The sequence below is a fragment of the Oncorhynchus keta genome, unplaced genomic scaffold, assembly GCF_023373465.1.
Source record: "Oncorhynchus keta strain PuntledgeMale-10-30-2019 unplaced genomic scaffold, Oket_V2 Un_contig_7692_pilon_pilon, whole genome shotgun sequence".
NCBI lineage: Eukaryota > Metazoa > Chordata > Actinopteri > Salmoniformes > Salmonidae > Oncorhynchus > Oncorhynchus keta.
Genome location: NW_026289619.1, coordinates 227,205 through 247,500, shown reverse-complemented (window position 1 = coordinate 247,500; position 20,296 = coordinate 227,205). Strand labels below are relative to the sequence as shown.

The 20,296-nt window shown below is 45.2% G+C and overlaps 1 protein-coding gene across 1 annotated transcript; it reads left to right on the top strand.

Moving 5' to 3' along the window:
- Positions 1-8,582: 8,582 nt before the first annotated feature.
- LOC127926514 (NAD(P)(+)--arginine ADP-ribosyltransferase 1-like) lies at positions 8,583-15,666 on the top strand. Its single transcript, XM_052511893.1, is given in 3 exon segments — positions 8,583-8,629; positions 15,230-15,365; positions 15,367-15,666. Coding segments are annotated over 3 exon segments (483 nt in total).
- Positions 15,667-20,296: the final 4,630 nt, after the last annotated feature.

Here is a 20,296-nt window from a genome sequence, read left to right as displayed (position 1 = left end):
ACTGGAGGCAGCTCTGAAGGGTGGTCACCAGCTGGCACAGCCACAAAGTAACCTAAACCTAACCCTAACCTGAACCCTAACCTAAACCACACTGCTAACACTTATGCCTAACCCTAACCTTAAATCATTATTTTTACAATATATAGCCAATTTTGACTTGCTGGCCAAACAAGTGGAGATCACTCAGTTCTGCCTCCAGGACAAGATTAATCCCAATAAACGTCAACCTGCGTACCACCTGGAGGATATACAGTAAAGGACCCCTAGCTCTGGGTAGACTCCCTGACCCTAACAGAGACGGAGGGTAGAAGCAGCCCTTACCTCCGGGCAGACTGATGGGGCCACAGCCCTGGCCCTCAGGGTCCTCCTCCACCATGAAGATGGTCTTCATGCAGATCTTCCAGAGGCCAAAGTGGGCCGTCTCACAGGTGGCGTTGAACTTGTCGAACGGCGGGCTCAGTACAGTCCAGTGGTCCGTCACCATGGCAGCCAGCATGCAGGAGATGCCCACCAGGATGACGAAGAATGTGATCTTCACCTTGGTCTTCTTCTCCTCCAACATGGTGCTGAGAGAGTGTATGAAGTGTGTGTGTGGTTGTGTATTATAGTAAAGGTCCCTGTGAGATTGTCTAGCTCCTAGAAAGTATTAAGAATTAGTCTTCTCCAGCAGCCTCAAAAAAGCATATATCTCCTCTCTCTCTCTCTCTCTCTCTCTCTCTCTCTCTCTCTCTCTCTCTCTCTCTCTCTCTCTCTCTCTCTCTCTCTCTCTCTCTCTCTCTCTCTCTCTCTCGTTCTCTCTCCATCCACAGATCTCTGCCTCTGCTCGAAGAAAAGGGGCCAGATAACAGTGCCCTAGATTCCTACTCTCCCTCTCAGGAACATGTTTACAGTGTTTAGCCCGAGTCTATACAGCACTGCTGTGAAGAAGGATGTGAAATATTTGCCAACTTCGACCAGTCTGAGCTACTTGGGGTCAGGGGTTAGGTGCTGTGATGGAGTACGATCGAACCAGACTGGTTGAGGGCTCGACCTGGTTTAAGCTTTCATACGACATTGACGATTCAGAATATTGTACACATTCTGTAGATATTGTTGTTCTAGATACCCTTGAAATCAAATGTGAATATTTAGAACATGTTCTTTTTAATAGATTCCTGTGTTATTTCTACCTATCAGAAAGTGTCTTGTTGCTCTCTGGCTCCATTTTAAGGGGCTCATGGGAGAGTTCCTTTTTTACGAGCTGATCTATTTCTCCACCAATCACTGAGGGACCTGAGACACGGGGGGCCCCACCTGACTGCTGCACCCAATCCAAATTCGGGAAAAGGAAGGATATATTTCAATCTAACAGAGGACTACAGAGGACTAAAGATAATATATCTTTACACGTTAATAGTTGACAGTGAAGGAATCATGAAAGGATTGTATTTAATCCACTGTCTAGCGATATACATCCTTTGTTATTCAAGTACATCCACTCTGCAGATGAATGGGTTAAGTCCTTGAAAGGGCATGTAGTTGTATAGCAACATGTGTCTCCACTTGTTCCTCTGCTGTTTCATATTATTTTGGTTGTTGTGTTTTAAGCTGCTTGAAGATGCTACTAAATCCACCATTTATACTATACTGGAATATAAATGGAATTAATCCTCAGACTAAATAGTGAAAAAAGGGATTATCTTGGACTTAATGAATGAAACAGAATCATAGAGAATGTGTGATGAAATCTTCCTCCACCATGAAGATGGTCTTCATGCAGAGCTTCCAGAGGCCAAAGTGGGCCGTCTCACAGGTGGCGTTGAACTTGTCGAACGGCGGGCTCAGTACAGTCCAGTGGTCCGTCACCATGGCAGCCACCATGCAGGAGATGCCCACCAGGAGGTCGAAGAACGTGATCTTCACCTTGGTCTTCTTCTCCTCCAACATAGTGCTGCGAGAGTGAGTGTGGGGTGGGTGTGTGTGGGTTCAGCGGGTGTGTGTAGGTTCAGAGGGTGTGTGTGAGTTCAGAGGGTGTGTGTGGGTTCAGAGGGGGTGTGTGGGTTCAGAGAGTGTATGGGTTCAGGGTGTGTGTGGGTTCAGAGGGTGTGTGTGGGTTCAGAGGGTGTGTATGGGTTCAGAGAGTGTATGGGTTCAGAGGGTGTGTATGGGTTCAGAGGGTGTGTGTGGGTTCAGAGGGTGTGTGTGGGTTCAGAGGGTGTGTGTGGGTTCAGAGGGTGTGTGTGGGTTCAGAGGGTGTGTGTGGGTTCAGAGGGTGTATGGGTTCAAAGGGTGTGTATGGGTTCAGAGGGTGTGTGTGAGTTCAGAGGGTGTGTGTGGGTTCAGAGGGTGTGTGTGGGTTCAGAGGGTGTGTATGGGTTCAGAGGGTGTGTGTGGGTTCAGAGGGTGTGTGTGTGGGATGAAACAGAATCAGAGTGTGAAATAGTAGAATAGTCATTAGACACCTTTCATACTGTATTTCAATGTGTAAGACATGAGGATACAGATGTCTGGGCTTTTTATAAACTACTGTGCCCAACTTTAGGCAGGGCCCATTTTCTATAGTGTCAAGTCTCTCACAGCTCGCAGTTTTAACACAATAAATCGAGGGTGACGATGTGACAAAAGGGGAAAAGGGCACACTCTGCGGTGTGTGTGTGTGCAATTGTGAGTGTTTATGTGCACGTGCACAAATGCGCGTGTATGTGCTTAAAAAGCCGCAGAGAATCATAATGTTTCACACTTACAGAAACAGAATGCACTCTGATAGAACTAAAGTGCTCTTCAGAAGCACAATCAGAAGCCTACTGAACCAGCAGATGGACAGTAATCAGCAACACTGGAAGACAAACTAAGGCCCATGGAGTTGAATCAAGACCTTTGTATTCATTAGCACTTTTGTTCACCTGGATTAATTCTCTGTGAAACCTCTCTCTTTCTCAACCCAACCCCAAACCTCCTCCCACCCTTCTTGAGAGAAAGGTTAGCAATTTCTCTCTCTCTCTCTTTTGAGCTCTCTCCCTTTCCTCCTCTCACTTTCGCTCTCTTTCTCTCCCTTTCTCTCCCTCCCTCCCTCTCTCTCTCTCTCTCTCTTTATCTCTGATGACATGTCAGTTGGGAGACCTTTCTATATTTGTAATAATGGTATATTTCTGTGCCGCCTGTCTCCCCAACTAACCTCCTATCTGTTTCGGTGTAGAATCAAACACCATCCACCTGCGGTGTCGCCAAGCAACAGCCAACAGCGACAACACATGTCCCCAGCATCCCTGGCAATGATGATCAACATCATCACACCACAGAACCTCTGTCAACCTGTGAAGGATGAGAAACAGTGAATAGGCTCAACACCGTCCGGCAGGAGACCGTCTGTCTCTGTCTCTCACCTGGGAGTGTTACTCAGTGAACTCCGAGGCCATTTTCCTTTAATAGCGGATCTCCTTAATGTTCTCCCTTAATCGTTTCTGAGTTATCCATTTTTATCTTTAGAAAAATAGCCTTAATTGGTGGCTAATTTTACCCGGCGCAGATCATAATTTTAGGGCCTTCTGAGGGAGCGATTGTATTCCTTTGCTAATGACAGACAGCTAATGACAGACAACAACAGAATTCAAAACAGGAACATTATGAGGTGCAATTATGCAATCATGAGGGCTGGCAGTTAACGAGTGCAATATCATACAAAAACTCAATTAAATGTAAATGTTCAAGGGCTCGCATCGCCTTGGTAGTCTGGTATCAGATATTCATATCCAAGGATCATTTCCCCTGCTAGATTAATTGCGCTGATGCCTCTTTATTATAAATTACATTCTACAACATCAGTAAATGTGAACTAGACAGTGAGGAAGATGTCACTTTTGCAGTGAGTGTCAATCCACTATGGTGTTCATACAGTTTCTACGTCTATTGCAGTGAGTGTCAATCCACTATGGTGTTCATACAGTTTCTACGTCTATTGCAGTGAGTGTCAATCCACTATGGTGTTCATACAGTTTCTACGTCTATTGCAGTGAGTGTCAATCCACTATGGTGTTCATACAGTTTCTAGCTCTATTGCAGTGAGTGTCAATCCACTATGATGTTCATACAGTTTCTACGTCTTTTGCAGTGAGTGTCAATCCACTATGGTGTTCATACAGTTTCTAGCTCTATTGCAGTGAGTGTCAATCCACTAGGGTGTTCATACAGTTTCTACATATATTGCAGTGAGTGTCAATCCACTATGGTGTTCATACAGTTTCTACGTCTACCTGTGTTTACCCTTTTAGAACAGTTAAAGGTTGATTAGAATCTTAGATAACAGGATTTTTCCACTGGAGTAATGGAACTGTAAGCATTTTTCTCCAAATAAAGTATTTTCAGTTGATTGATTGGCTATAGATTTGATGTGCAGATCCTTCACTTTATGTAAGAATAGACATTTCAAAGACCACATCACGCCTCTGAATGTCTCCTTCTATTGTGAAAGGTCAATTACAACGTGATGGGATTGCATCATCATGTGGTGTGAATGGCCTCCCAACAGAAGTTGGTCATTCGACACGCTGCTTTTTCGGCCACTGGTGATTGGCTAGTTTCAGAGGCAGGTCTGTCGTCACAACTGAGGTCATCTAAACCAACTGCCTCTGTCTCCATCTGCAGCCTGTGACTTCTCTCATTCTTCAACCTCTCCTCTCATTCTTTAACCTCTCCTCTCATTCTTCAACCTCTCCTCTCATTCTTCAACCTCTCCTCTCATTCTTCAACCTCTCCTCTCATTCTTCAACCTCTCCTCTCATTCTTCAACCTCTCCTCTCATTCTTTAACCTCTCCTCTCATTCTTCAACCTCTCCTCTCATTTTTCAACCTCTCCTCTCATTCTTCAACCTCTCCTCTCATTCTTAAACCTCTCCTCTCATTCTTCAACCTCTCCTCTCATTCTTCAACCTCTCCTCTCATTCTTCAACCTCTCCTCTCATTCTTCAACCTCTCCTCTCATTCTTTAACCTCTCCTCTCATTCTTTAACCTCTCCTCTCATTCTTCAACATCTCCTCTCATTCTTTAACCTCTCCTCTCATTCTTCAACCTCTCCTCTCATTCTTCAACCTCTCCTCTCATTCTTTAACCTCTCCTCTCATTCTTCAACCTCTCCTCTCATTCTTAAACCTCTCCTCTCATTCTTTAACCTCTCCTCTCATTCTTCAACCTCTCCTCTCATTCTTCAACCTCTCCTCTCATTCTTTAACCTCTCCTCTCATTCTTCAACCTCTCCTCTCATTTTTCAACCTCTCCTCTCATTCTTCAACCTCTCCTCTCATTCTTAAACCTCTCCTCTCATTCTTCAACCTCTCCTCTCATTCTTCAACCTCTCCTCTCATTCTTCAACCTCTCCTCTCATTCTTCAACCTCTCCTCTCATTCTTTAACCTCTCCTCTCATTATTTAACCTCTCCTCTCATTCTTCAACTTCTCCTCTCATTCTTTAACCTCTCCTCTCATTCTTCAACCTCTCCTCATTCTTTAACATCTCCTCTCATTCTTCAACCTCTCCTCATTCTTTAACCTCTCCTCTCATTCTTTAATATATCCTCTCATTCTTTAACCTCTCCTCTCATTCTTCAACCTCTCCTCTCATTCTTTAACCTCTCCTCTCATTCTTCAATCTCTCCTCTCATTCTTCAACCTCTCCTCATTCTTTAACATCTCCTCTCATTCTTCAACGTCTCCTCATTCTTTAACCTCTCCTCTCATTCTTCAACCTCTCCTCTCATTCTTTAACCTCTCCTCTCATTCTTTAACATCTCCTCTCATTCTTTAACATCTCCTCTCATTCTTTAACCTCTCCTCTCATTCTTCAACCTCTCCTCTCATTCTTTAACCTCTCCTCTCATTCTTTAACATCTCCTCTCATTCTTTAACATCTCCTCTCATTCTTTAACCTCTCCTCTCATTCTTCAACCTCTCCTCTCATTCTTCAACCTCTCCTCTCATTCTTTAACATCTCCTCTCATTCTTTAACCTCTCCTCTCATTCTTCAACATCTCCTCTCATTCTTTAACCTCTCCTCTCATTCTTCAACCTCTCCTCTCATTCTTCAACATCTCCTCTCATTCTTCAACCTCTCCTCTCATTCTTCAACCTCTCCTCTCATTCTTTAACATCTCCTCTCATTCTTCAACCTCTCCTCTCATTCTTCAACCTCTCCTCTCATTCTTCAACCTCTCCTCTCATTCTTTAACCTCTCCTCTCATTCTTTAACATCTCCTCTCATTCTTTAACCTCTCCTCTCATTCTTTAACCTCTCCTCTCATTCTTCAACCTCTCCTCATTCTTTAACCTCTCCTCTCATTCTTCAACCTCTCCTCTCATTCTTCAACCTCTCCTCTCATTCTTCAACCTCTCCTCTCATTCTTCAACCTCTCCTCATTCTTTAACCTCTCCTCTCATTCTTCAACCTCTCCTCTCATTCTTCAACCTCTCCTCTCATTCTTTAACCTCTCCTCTCATTCTTTAACCTCTCCTCTCATTCTTTAACCTCTCCTCTCATTCTTCAACCTCTCCTCTCATTCTTCAAACTCTCCTCTCATTCTATCACTCTGTTATTTTATTCATGCTTTTATAGAACAATGTAGGGAAGGACAGGAGGGGAAATGGTTCAATTGATTGATTGGTCCAATGTGGTTGGTATGTTGATTGAGTGAGTCCAACCACCACATCCCTTTCCTTCGTATGACACTGCCCACCGAGCAAAAACTGGTTGAATCAACGTTGTTTCCACATCATTTAAAAACTAAATCTATGTGATGACATTGAACCGATGTGGAAAACTGATTGAATTTGCAAAAAGGAATTTCATGTTTTTTTCACCAAACATTTAACCTAAATCCAATGACATCGTGAAATATTTTGTTGATTTCACATTGAATTCACATTAGTTGAAATGTAAATCAAAATTAGACTTTGAACTGACATCTGTGCCCAGTGGGTGACTGATCTGAAACCAATCAGTTGATTGGTGGAAATGGAACCACTCTCTGTTAGTTTCTGTCTGTGGGCCAAGGTGACTGTGTTTTAACATTTTGATCTAAGAGCAGTGCCATTCCTTAAAAACAGGTATTTCCATGTACCTCTGCAAACAATGTCTCAGAGCAGAGGCCAAAGTGAGTCATATTTCACTCTAAAATGACAGAGTTTGGTTCTGAACAAACCAAGTAAAAAGACTATAAAAAGTGTCTTCAACCCACTGGGTGCTTCAGCTGCAAGCACACTCTGCACATGATCAAACAACCATTTATATGTCAGGACAAGAGTAGGGGTACTCAACTTCTTGGAAATCCTTATCTGTTGCCCAACATTGCCTAACTGTTGTACTGTTGTCTTCGGGTCGGGCAGTCTGGTAGCAGTTGTTCTTTCTCTAGTCACTTCTCCATAATGTTTATCAGTGACCTCCTGTTCACCTTCCTCAACATACCTGGGTCATATACTCTGTTCAGTAACTTTCCATTCACAAAGTTCTGCTTCACCCTTCATTGACCTCTAACATGTTGATTTCTTGTTCATGTAACATAAGCAATCAGTTCTAATGTGGTGACAGGAAGAAGCAGACGCAATAAGGCACAAGGGGGTGTGGTATGTGGCCAATATATCACAACCACCGGAGGAGCTTTATTGTTATTATAAACTGGTTACCAACGTAATTAGAGCAGTAAAAATAAATGTTTTGTCATGCCCGTGGTATATGGTCTGAAATACCAGACCTGTCAGCCAATCAGCGTTTAAGGGCTTGAACCACCCAGTTTATAATTCAAGTTAGAACCCAACAATCACATGAAGTAGAGTTAAAGGGGCACTTCAGATTCTTTAAGGAGCACAGTTCCGTGCCGTGTTCAGTTACGGATCCTTCTGGAAGACATATATCGTGAAGAGCAGACATGTCTTTCTTGTGGAATATATCAGCTCCATTACATCTATCCTGTTAAAAACATTATACTTGCATTATTTTCTTGGATTGATTATATTTTCCCTGACAGTATGATACATTGAAAGCAATGTGACTGATGGATATTTGTTAGCATGTGCACTGCTGCTTGTATTGAAAGCAATGTGACTGATGGATATTTGTTAGCATGTGCACTGCTGCTTGTATTGAAAGCAATGTGACTGATGGATATTTGTTAGCATGTGCACTGCTGCTTGTATTGAAAGCAATGTGACTGATGGATATTTGTTTGTATTGAAAGCAATGTGACTGATGGATATTTGTTAGCATGTGCACTGCTGCTTGTATTGAAAGCAATGTGACTGATGCATATTTTGTTAGTATGTGCACTGCTGCTTGTATTGAAAGCAATGTGACTGATGGATATTTGTTAGCATGTGCACTGCTGCTTGTATTGAAAGCAATGTGACTGATGCATATTTTGTTAGTATGTGCACTGCTGCTTGTATTGAAAGCAATGTGACTGATGGATATTTGTTAGCATGTGCACTGCTGCTTGTATTGAAAGCAATGTGACTGATGGATATTTGTTAGCATGTGCACTGCTGCTTGTATTGAAAGCAATGTGACTGATGGATATTTGTTAGCATGTGCACTGCTGCTTGTATTGAAAGCAATGTGACTGATGCATATTTTGTTAGTATGTGCACTGCTGCTTGTATTGAAAGCAATGTGACTGATGGATATTTGTTAGCATGTGCACTGCTGCTTGTATTGAAAGCAATGGGACTGATGGATATTTGTTAGCATGTGCACTGCTGCTTGTATTGAAAGCAATGTGACTGATGGATATTTGTTAGCATGTGCACTGCTGCTTGTATTGAAAGCAATGTGACTGATGGATATTTGTTAGCATGTGCACTGCTGCTTGGAAGAATGTTACATTTATGTGAAATCTGGAGAAAAAGCATCTGCAAGTTACATACTGAAACAACAATCATAAAGTTAAACATTTACCAAACAGAGAGAAAGTAACTTTTGAGGAGTTGTTATATCGCACCGAGCCAGGACAAGTGATGAGTGTTAGGTCAGCCTGTGGAAGAAAGATTTCTTATCTTATATTATCATATCTTACCTTTTCATGTCCATAACGTCCTTGTCAAGGTCATTAAAACATACAAATGATTGACCATTTACTGGAATATAGAATACAAAGAGTTTCACTGCAGAGATTCAAACATCTCGTGTCAACCTTCAGTACAGGTCAGTGATTCACTATTTGACAGGCTGTGCGTTTGTATGCCTGTCTTTGGACCAGGCTTAGTAAGACCTAGATCCTTGTTGAAATAAGACCGTTCTTGACTAAGTTACTTCTAATCTTTAAATGTGTGAGGTGAACCTTTGCCACCGTTCTCTCTCGTTTTAGATATGGGGTGTGAGTGTGACTGTGAGAATAAGAAAGAATGGCTGGTTGGTGTCTCTTTTTCACTTCGCTGGTGTTGATCCCCTCGTTGATCGTCTGTCTTTACTACACACTGGTGACATATTTATTCACTGTTCATTTATTATACACATTTAACTGTCATTTATTGGCCTCGATCAGTGTTTACACCAAACTCTATTACAAGCACCTTCATCCTGGGGTAGGCAAGCCATCGCTCCATCATACAATTCATCCTGGGGTAGGCAAGCCATCGCTCCATCATACAATTCATCCTGGGGTAGGCAAGCCATCGCTCCATCATACAATCCATCCTGGGGTAGCCAAGCCATCGCTCCATCATACAATCCATCCTGGGGTAGCAAGCCATCGCTCCATCATACAATCCATCCTGGGGTGGGCAAGCCATCGCTCCATCATACAATTTATCTGGGGTAGCATCGCTCCATCATACAATCCATCCTGGGGTAAAGCCATCGCTCCATCATACAATCCATCCTGGGGTAGCCAAGCCATCGCTCCATCATACAATCCATCCTGGGGTAGCCAAGCCATCGCTCCATCATACAATTCATCCTGAGGTAGCCAAGCCATCGCTCCATCATACAATTCATCCTGGGGTGGGCAAGCCATCGCTCCATCATACAATCCATCCTGGGGTAGCCAAGCCATCGCTCCATCATTACAATCCATCCTGGGGTGGGCAAGCCATCGCTCCATCATACAATCCATCCTGGGGTAGCCAAGCCATCGCTCCATCATACAATTCATCCTGAGGTAGCCAAGCCATCGCTCCATCATACAATCCATCCTGGGGTGGGCAAGCCATCGCTCCATCATACAATCCATCCTGGGGTAGGCAAGCCATCGCTCCATCATACAATCCATCCTGGGGTAGCCAAGCCATCGCTCCATCATACAATCCATCCTGGGGTAGCCAAGCCATCGCTCCATCATACAATCCATCCTGGGGTGGGCAAGCCATCGCTCCATCATACAATCCATCCTGGGGTAGCCAAGCCATCGCTCCATCATACAATTCATCCTGGGGTGGGCAAGCCATCGCTAAATCATACAATCCATCCTGGGGTAGCCAAGCCATCACTCCATCATTACAATCCATCCTGGGGTAGCCAAGCCATCGCTCCATCATACAATCCATCCTGGGGTAGGCAAGCCATCGCTCCATCATACAATCCATCCTGGGGTGGGCAAGCCATCGCTCCATCATACAATCCATCCTGGGGTAGGCAAGCCATCGCTCCATCATACAATCCATCCTGGGGTAGCCAAGCCATCGCTCCATCATACAATCCATCCTGGGGTAGCCAAGCCATCGCTCCATCATACAATCCATCCTGGGGTAGGCAAGCCATCGCTCCATCATACAATCCATCCTGGGGTAGCCAAGCCATCGCTCCATCATACAATCCATCCTGGGGTAGGCAAGCCATCGCTCCATCATACAATCCATCCTGGGGTAGGCAAGCCATCGCTCCATCATACAATCCATCCTGGGGTGGGCAAGCCATCGCTCCATCATACAATCCATCCTGGGGTGGGCAAGCCATCGCTCCATCATACAATCCATCCTGGGGTGGGCAAGCCATCGCTCCATCATACAATCCATCCTGGGGTAGGCAAGCCATCGCTCCATCATACAATCCATCCTGGGGTAGGCAAGCCATCGCTCCATCATACAATCCATCCTGGGGTGGCAAGCCATCGCTCCATCATACAATCCATCCTGGGGTAGGCAAGCCATCGCTCCATCATACAATCCATCCTGGGGTGGGCAAGCCATCGCTCCATCATTACAATCCATCCTGGGGTGGGCAAGCCATCGCTCCATCATACAATCCATCCTGGGGTGGGCAAGCCATCGCTCCATCATACAATCCATCCTGGGGTGGGCAAGCCATCGCTCCATCATACAATCCATCCTGGGGTGGGCAAGCCATCGCTCCATCATACAATCCATCCTGGGGTAGCCAAGCCATCGCTCCATCATACAATCCATCCTGGGGTAGGCAAGCCATCGCTCCATCATACAATCCATCCTGGGGTAGGCAAGCCATCGCTCCATCATACAATCCATCCTGGGGTGGGCAAGCCATCGCTCCATCATACAATCCATCCTGGGGTAGGCAAGCCATCGCTCCATCATACAATCCATCCTGGGGTGGGCAAGCCATCGCTCCATCATACAATCCATCCTGGGGTAGGCAAGCCATCGCTCCATCATACAATCCATCCTGGGGTAGGCAAGCCATCGCTCATACATCATCCTGGGGTGGGCAAGCAATCATACAATCCATCCTGGGGTGGGCAAGCCATCGCTCCATCATACAATCCATCCTGGGGTAGGCAAGCCATCGCTCCATCATACAATCCATCCTGGGGTAGGCAAGCCATCGCTCCATCATACAATCCATCCTGGGGTGGGCAAGCCATCGCTCCATCATACAATCCATCCTGGGGTGGGCAAGCCATCGCTCCATCATACAATCCATCCTGGGGTAGGCAAGCCATCGCTCCATCATACAATCCATCCTGGGGTGGGCAAGCCATCGCTCCATCATACAATCCATCCTGGGGTAGCCAAGCCATCGCTCCATCATACAATCCATCCTGGGGTAGGCAAGCCATCGCTCCATCATACAATCCATCCTGGGGTAGGCAAGCCATCGCTCCATCATACAATCCATCCTGGGGTAGGCAAGCCATCGCTCCATCATACAATCCATCCTGGGGTAGGCAAGCCATCGCTCCATCATACAATCCATCCTGGGGTAGGCAAGCCATCGCTCCATCATACAATCCATCCTGGGGTAGGCAAGCCATCGCTCCATCATACAATCCATCCTGGGGTAGGCAAGCCATCGCTCCATCATACAATCCATCCTGGGGTAGGCAAGCCATCGCTCCATCATACAATCCATCCTGGGGTGGGCAAGCCATCGCTCCATCATACAATCCATCCTGGGGTAGGCAAGCCATCGCTCCATCATACAATCCATCCTGGGGTAGGCAAGCCATCGCTCCATCATACAATCCATCCTGGGGTAGGCAAGCCATCGCTCCATCATACAATCCATCCTGGGGTAGGCAAGCCATCGCTCCATCATACAATCCATCCTGGGGTAGGCAAGCCATCGCTCCATCATACAATCCATCCTGGGGTAGCCAAGCCATCGCTCCATCATACAATCCATCCTGGGGTAGGCAAGCCATCGCTCCATCATACAATCCATCCTGGGGTAGGCAAGCCATCGCTCCATCATACAATCCATCCTGGGGTAGGCAAGCCATCGCTCCATCATACAATCCATCCTGGGGTAGGCAAGCCATCGCTCCATCATACAATCCATCCTGGGGTAGGCAAGCCATCGCTCCATCATACAATCCATCCTGGGGTAGGCAAGCCATCGCTCCATCATACAATCCATCCTGGGGTAGGCAAGCCATCGCTCCATCATACAATCCATCCTGGGGTGGGCAAGCCATCGCTCCATCATACAATCCATCCTGGGGTAGGCAAGCCATCGCTCCATCATACAATCCATCCTGGGGTAGGCAAGCCATCGCTCCATCATACAATCCATCCTGGGGTAGGCAAGCCATCGCTCCATCATACAATCCATCCTGGGGTAGGCAAGCCATCGCTCCATCATACAATCCATCCTGGGGTAGGCAAGCCATCGCTCCATCATACAATCCATCCTGGGGTAGGCAAGCCATCGCTCCATCATACAATCCATCCTGGGGTGGGCAAGCCATCGCTCCATCATACAATCCATCCTGGGGTAGGCAAGCCATCGCTCCATCATACAATCCATCCTGGGGTAGGCAAGCCATCGCTCCATCATTACAATCCATCCTGGGGTGGGCAAGCCATCGCTCCATCATACAATCCATCCTGGGGTGGGCAAGCCATCGCTCCATCATACAATCCATCCTGGGGTGGGCAAGCCATCGCTCCATCATACAATCCATCCTGGGGTGGGCAAGCCATCGCTCCATCATACAATCCATCCTGGGGTAGGCAAGCCATCGCTCCATCATACAATCCATCCTGGGGTGGGCAAGCCATCGCTCCATCATACAATCCATCCTGGGGTGGGCAAGCCATCGCTCCATCATACAATCCATCCTGGGGTGGGCAAGCCATCGCTCCATCATACAATCCATCCTGGGGTAGGCAAGCCATCGCTCCATCATACAATCCATCCTGGGGTAGGCAAGCCATCGCTCCATCATACAATCCATCCTGGGGTAGGCAAGCCATCGCTCCATCATACAATCCATCCTGGGGTGGGCCATCGCCATCGCTCCATCATACAATCCATCCTGGGGTAGCCAAGCCATCGCTCCATCATACAATCCATCCTGGGGTAGGCAAGCCATCGCTCCATCATACAATCCATCCTGGGGTAGCCAAGCCATCGCTCCATCATACAATCCATCCTGGGGTAGCCAAGCCATCGCTCCATCATACAATCCATCCTGGGGTAGGCAAGCCATCGCTCCATCATACAATCCATCCTGGGGTAGGCAAGCCATCGCTCCATCATACAATCCATCCTGGGGTAGGCAAGCCATCGCTCCATCATACAATCCATCCTGGGGTAGCCAAGCCATCGCTCCATCATACAATCCATCCTGGGGTAGGCAAGCCATCGCTCCATCATACAATCCATCCTGGGGTAGCCAAGCCATCGCTCCATCATACAATCCATCCTGGGGTAGGCAAGTCATCGCTCCATCATACAATCCATCCTGGGGTAGGCAAGCCATCGCTCCATCATACAATCCATCCTGGGGTAGGCAAGCCATCGCTCCATCATACAATCCATCCTGGGGTAGGCAAGTCATCGCTCCATCATACAATCCATCCTGGGGTAGCCAAGCCATCGCTCCATCATACAATCCATCCTGGGGTAGGCAAGTCATCGCTCCATCATACAATCCATCCTGGGGTAGGCAAGCCATCGCTCCATCATACAATCCATCCTGGGGTAGGCAAGCCATCGCTCCATCATACAATCCATCCTGGGGTAGGCAAGCCATCGCTCCATCATACAATCCATCCTGGGGTAGCCAAGCCATCGCTCCATCATACAATCCATCATACAATCCATCCTGGGGTAGGCAAGCCATCGCTCCATCATACAATCCATCCTGGGGTAGGCAAGCCATCGCTCCATCATACAATCCATCCTGGGGTAGGCAAGCCATCGCTCCATCATACAATCCATCCTGGGGTAGGCAAGCCATCGCTCCATCATACAATCCATCCTGGGGTAGGCAAGCCATCGCTCCATCATACAATCCATCCTGGGGTAGGCAAGCCATCGCTCCATCATACAATCCATCCTGGGGTAGCCAAGCCATCGCTCCATCATACAATCCATCCTGGTGTAGGCAAGCCATCGCTCCATCATACAATCCATCCTGGGTAGGCAAGCCATCGCTCCATCATACAATCCATCCTGGGGTAGCCAAGCCATCGCTCCATCATACAATCCATCCTCCCCACAACTATTCAAATGTGATTTCAAGTGCTGAACTGTTTCCATAGAACAAAAATCTGCCTTTGGATGTGGAGACCAGACATGTCTTTATTTGACACTATGAAATGTTGTTCTTACACTCCAAGCCATTCGCACTGGACATGGCCCCAGATTCTGTTGATGACAAATATGAAAGTTGCACAACAGAAATGTACACTAAAGCGGCCAAGTGTCTCAAAGTTCGATGAAGCCTGGAAGATAGCCGAACAAAGAGCAAAGTCACCTAAACGTGGTCTGAACAGAGAGCATTCCGATGCTATGTATTTATACACAAATAACAAACCCAAAACCAAATCTAAATCACAACAAAGTGGTTAGAAATGGCAAATCACTGTATGGAAAAACATTCCAGTACCATTCCCTGCACTTCTATCTGACGGATGCCATTCACATCCTTAAACTAAGTCAAACAACATGTAGGACCACCTACCGCAGAACTGCCATGTCTTTTAATCAGTGTTGTTGACAAAGAGATCCGTTTTGGTTCTTTCACCTCAAGCTATCAACTCAAAACCTTATACACTTTCGGTAACGTTTCCTGCTTTGAGATCAAAACATGTTTCGGGGGTAACCTGACATATTACTCTGCCTATGTAAATGAGAGTGAGGTTTTAATTCCGCCCTATGAGGTATTCAAAGTCACTGAAGTCCAGAAGAACCAGTGGTGTGAGGTTGTCTACAAGGTAGAGAGCACTAGATCTCAGAGCAACCTGAATTGTAGATTGCTAAATGGAGTGCAATCAAACCAGAGGTAGCTTTTTTCCATTCAGCAGAATATCAGATGAGCCTGCAGGCTTCATAATGCTCCATTGTATGTTCATATTTACTGTATATTACTGATCATTCCCCAGCAATGTACAATGATACGTCATCTGAAAGAAAGAAACCAGTTTCATCTGATTTGTGCTTTTAAAAAGGTACAGCTCTCAGATCAATAGTAAAAGCCTGTTGAAAACCTGCATTGCTTGTTCAGTTAAGATTGGTGTTTTATGTTCCTGACATTGTACAGTTCATCTGTGGATAGAAAAAAGAACGAGGCTTAACATGAATTGCAGCTTCTATTGAAACCAATAAATAAAACATAGAGAATGAATACATGAATACTGACACTTTGTATGTGCTATTATGCCTATGCATTAGATTTGAGATGTGATACGTTTTATACTTGTCTTGCCTGAAAGAGAATAAACAATAGGGAAGTTGAAGGGAATCAGACACAATAGAATGACAGACCAAACAAGAGGTTGTACTCCAATTTTATTTATTCTCATTCATATTAACAACTTTATGTTGACTGTTGGATGGAGACTGAAAGAAATATAGAGAACAGCAATATCAGCTAACAGAGATGTGACGAGAATAAGCAGGTAGTTCCTCAGAGTTAGGAGAGGAGAAGAGTACAGGTGTGTGTGTGTGTTTTATTGTTATTACAGCAAGGCTCAATAGTAGTCCTGTTTAGAACATTGAAAGCACATTAAAGCTGTTGAACACAGAGTCATAGAAAAGATGTGTTCCTCTCCCTCTACGTTCATCACTCTACAGATAGAAACAGGAATGTGTTTTCAGTTGTCACAAATATTACCGAAGGTGGCTCCCCTTCTTGTTCGGGTGGCGCTCGGCGGTCATCGTCGCCGGTCTACTAGCTGCCACCGATCCTTTGTTCTGTGTTCGTTTGGTTTTGTCTAATTGGTTTCACCTGTTCATTGTTTGGTTGTTAGGGTGGGGTTATTTTAAGTTCGTTTAGCCCGCTTCTGTTTGTGTGGGCTTGTTCTCCTGTATGTCTGAGAGGTGGTAGTGGTTTTTGTTGGGTTTTCTCGCTGTCCTAGTATTTCACATCAGGGGACTATTTTGTTTTATAGTTACAACTGTGTTGGGTTACTATTTTTGTTCCTGTTAATTTTTGGACATTAAAGCGTGTTTTTCCCGAATCCTTTGCTCTCTGCGCCTGACTCCACACCCATTCACTCATTGACTGTTACATCAGTGTATTAAATGGTATCCCAGACAGGAACAGTGGTATCCACCTCCATGAGTAAAAAGCGACCGATGCAACAAACTATCAAAGTATTTTTCCGTCATCACATCTTGTTTGATATATTATTCTATTAAAAGATGTGAATTCAGCAATACTCTCTCTATACATGGTTTGTGTTGACTTGACTTTTGTATATACATTTTCACATTTCAAACCACCACACGTTTGTTTCCAACTGTAACAGATGAGTAAGAACAGAGTTAGAACTACTCTCAATGGTCCCACAATGATATTTAGCATTTCCTGTTTACGGTAACCCCTCAGGGACAAACATCCACTTTGAAATCCCCCGCCCATAGTCCAGTTCTCTTCCTCACAACAATGGCAATGAAGCAGTGAATCCTTGAATCTCCAAACCTCAAGGGGTTGAACTGTAGAAACTATAATGGAATATTTCCTGAGAAATCAAAATGGAAGAGAAGTTTGGAGGACAATGATGCCATGTATGACTGGAGCTTCAGGTTACAGATGTGGATTGTCACAAGGCCTCTCGAGAGATGGCTCACTTTCTTTTCTCCCAACCTTCAGATCGACTTCTCTGTTCTGCACTGGATGGTGGAGATCTAGAAAACATCTACCCAGACAGAGAGCAGAAATACAGGTAGGCAAGCAGACAGACAGACAGACAGGTAGCCTTTCAGCCAATTCATTCTCTGTCGGTCCTCGATCCTTATCCAACCAGCTGCCTGGCTGTTGAAAAGCTGAAAGACGTCCTGTGCGCTCGCAATTCCTGGGCGAGTCGGCTTTTGTTAGCTGCTCTTTTGCTGTGACCAGTGCCCCCACAATGTCAAATCTCAGTAGGGTTTTTGATTAGGACACTGAAGGAAGGGGACTGACAGAAATAAATAAAGATTGCAGAATGTCCATAGGTGTTCCACTGACATCATCAGGTCGGCCATATTGGACTGGACTCTATGGGGACTGAGCAGTAGGAATGATCTTTGACACAGAGATGTCATGAGATGAGATCGGGATGAATTGAGATTGCTATAGGATGAAGGGTATCAGAGATAAGTTTTAAGACAGCTGGTTAGACTTAGCAGTTATGGATGAAATGTCATCAATCCAGTATCAAATTTAAAAAAGAATTTAACATACACTAAGTGTACCAAATATTAGTAACACCTTCCTAATATCAAGCTCCACCCCCTTTTGTCCTTTTTGAACAACCTCAATTCGTCAGGGCATGGACTCTATAAGGTGTCGAAAGCGTTCCACAGGGATGCTGGCTCATGTTGACTCCAATGCTTCTCACAGTTGTCAAGTTGCCTGGCTGGTTGACCATTCTTGATACACATTGGAAACTGTTGAGCATGAAAAACCCAGCAGCATTGCAGTTCTTGACACAAACCGGTGTGCCTGGCACCTACTCAAATACACTTTTGTCTTGCCCATTCACCCTCTGAGTGGCACACATACACAATCCATGTCTCAATTGTCTCAAGGCTCAAATCCTTCTTTAACTTGTCTCCTCCTTTTCATCTACACTGATTGTAGTGGATTTAACAGGTGACATCAATGAGGGATCATAGCTTTCACCTGGATTCACCTGGTCAGTGTATGTCATGGAAAGAGCAGGTGTTCTTAAAGTTTTGTACATTCAGTGTATACACATTCAAAGGTGCTATTTCCCTTCTAAACTTGAAAATGTACAACAACACATTCTTAATCCGGACATGAGCAGTCGTTTGGATGTGTTTTTTTATATAACAGATGATAGAAGTGTCTAGAATTAAATGACTATGGTTGCAGGAAAAAAGGGGCATGATATAACATACAGTGGGCCAAAAAAAGTATTTAGTCAGCCACCAATTGTGCAAGTTCTCCCACTTAAAAAGATGAGAGAGGCCTGTAATTTTCATCATAGGTACACTTCAACTATGACGGACAAAATGAGGGAAAAAATCCAGAAAATCACATTGAAGATTTTTAATGAATTTATTTGCAAATTATGGTGGAAAATAAGTATTTGGTCAATAACAAAAGTTTATCGCAATACTTTGTTATATACCCTTTGGCAATGACAGAGGTCAAACGTTTTCTGTAAGTCTTCACAAGGTTTTCACACACTGTTGCTGGTATTTTGGCCCATTCCTCCATGCAGTTCTCCTCTAGAGCAGTGATGTTTTGGGGCTGTTGCTGGGCAACACAGACTTTCAACTCCCTCCAAAGATTTTCTACAGGGTTGAGATCTGGAGACTGGCTAGGCCACTCCAGGACCTTGAAATGCTTCTTACGAAGCCACTCCTTCGTTGCCCGGGCGGTGTGTTTGGGATCATTGTCATGCTGAAAGACCCAGCCACGTTTCATCTTCAATGCCCTTGCTGATGGAAGGAGGTTTTCACTCAAAATCTCACGATACATGGCCCCATTCATTCTTTCCTTTACACGGATCAGTCGTCCTGGTCCCTTTGCAGAAAAACAGCCCCAAAGCATGATGTTTCCACCCCCATGCTTCACAGTAGGTATGGTGTTCTTTGGATGCAACTCAGCATTCTTTGTCCTCCAAACACGATGAGTTGAGTTTTTACCAAAAAGTTCTATTTTGGTTTCATCTGACCATATGACATTCTCCCAATCTTCTTCTGGATCATCCAAATGCTCTCTAGCAGACGGGCCTGTACATGTACTGGCTTAAGCAGGGGGACACGTCTGCGCACTGCAGGATTTGAGTTCCTGGCGGCGTAGTGTGTTACTGATGGTAGGCTTTGTTACTTTGGTCCCAGCTCTCTGCAGGTCATTCACTACGTCCCTCCGTGTGGTTCTGGGATTTTTGCTCACCGTTCTTGTGATCATTTTGATCTTGCGTGGAGCCCCAGACCCGAGGGAGATTATCAGTGGTCTTGTATGTCTTCCATTTCCTAGTAATTGCTCCCACAGTTGATTTCTTCAAACCAAGCTGCTTACCTATTGCAGATTCAGTCTTCCCAGCCTGGTGCAGGTCTACAATTTTGTTTCTGGTGTCCTTTGACAGCTCTTTGGTCTTGGCCATAGTGGAGTTTGGAGTGTGACTGTTTGAGGTTGTGGACAGGTGTCTTTTATACTGATAACAAGTTCAAACAGGTGCCATTAATACAGGTAATGAGTGGAGGACAGAGGAGCCTCTTAAAGAAGAAGTTACAGGTCTATGAGAGCCATAAATCTTGCTTGTTTGTAGGTGACCAAATAATTATTTTCCACCATAATTTTCAAATAAATTCATTAAAAATCCTACAATGTGATTTTCTGGATTTTTTTGCTCATTTTGTCTGTCATAGTTGAAGTTTACCTATGATGAAAATTACAGGCCTCTCTCATCTTTTTAAGTAGGAGAACTTGCACAATTGGTGGCTGACTAAATACTTTTTTGC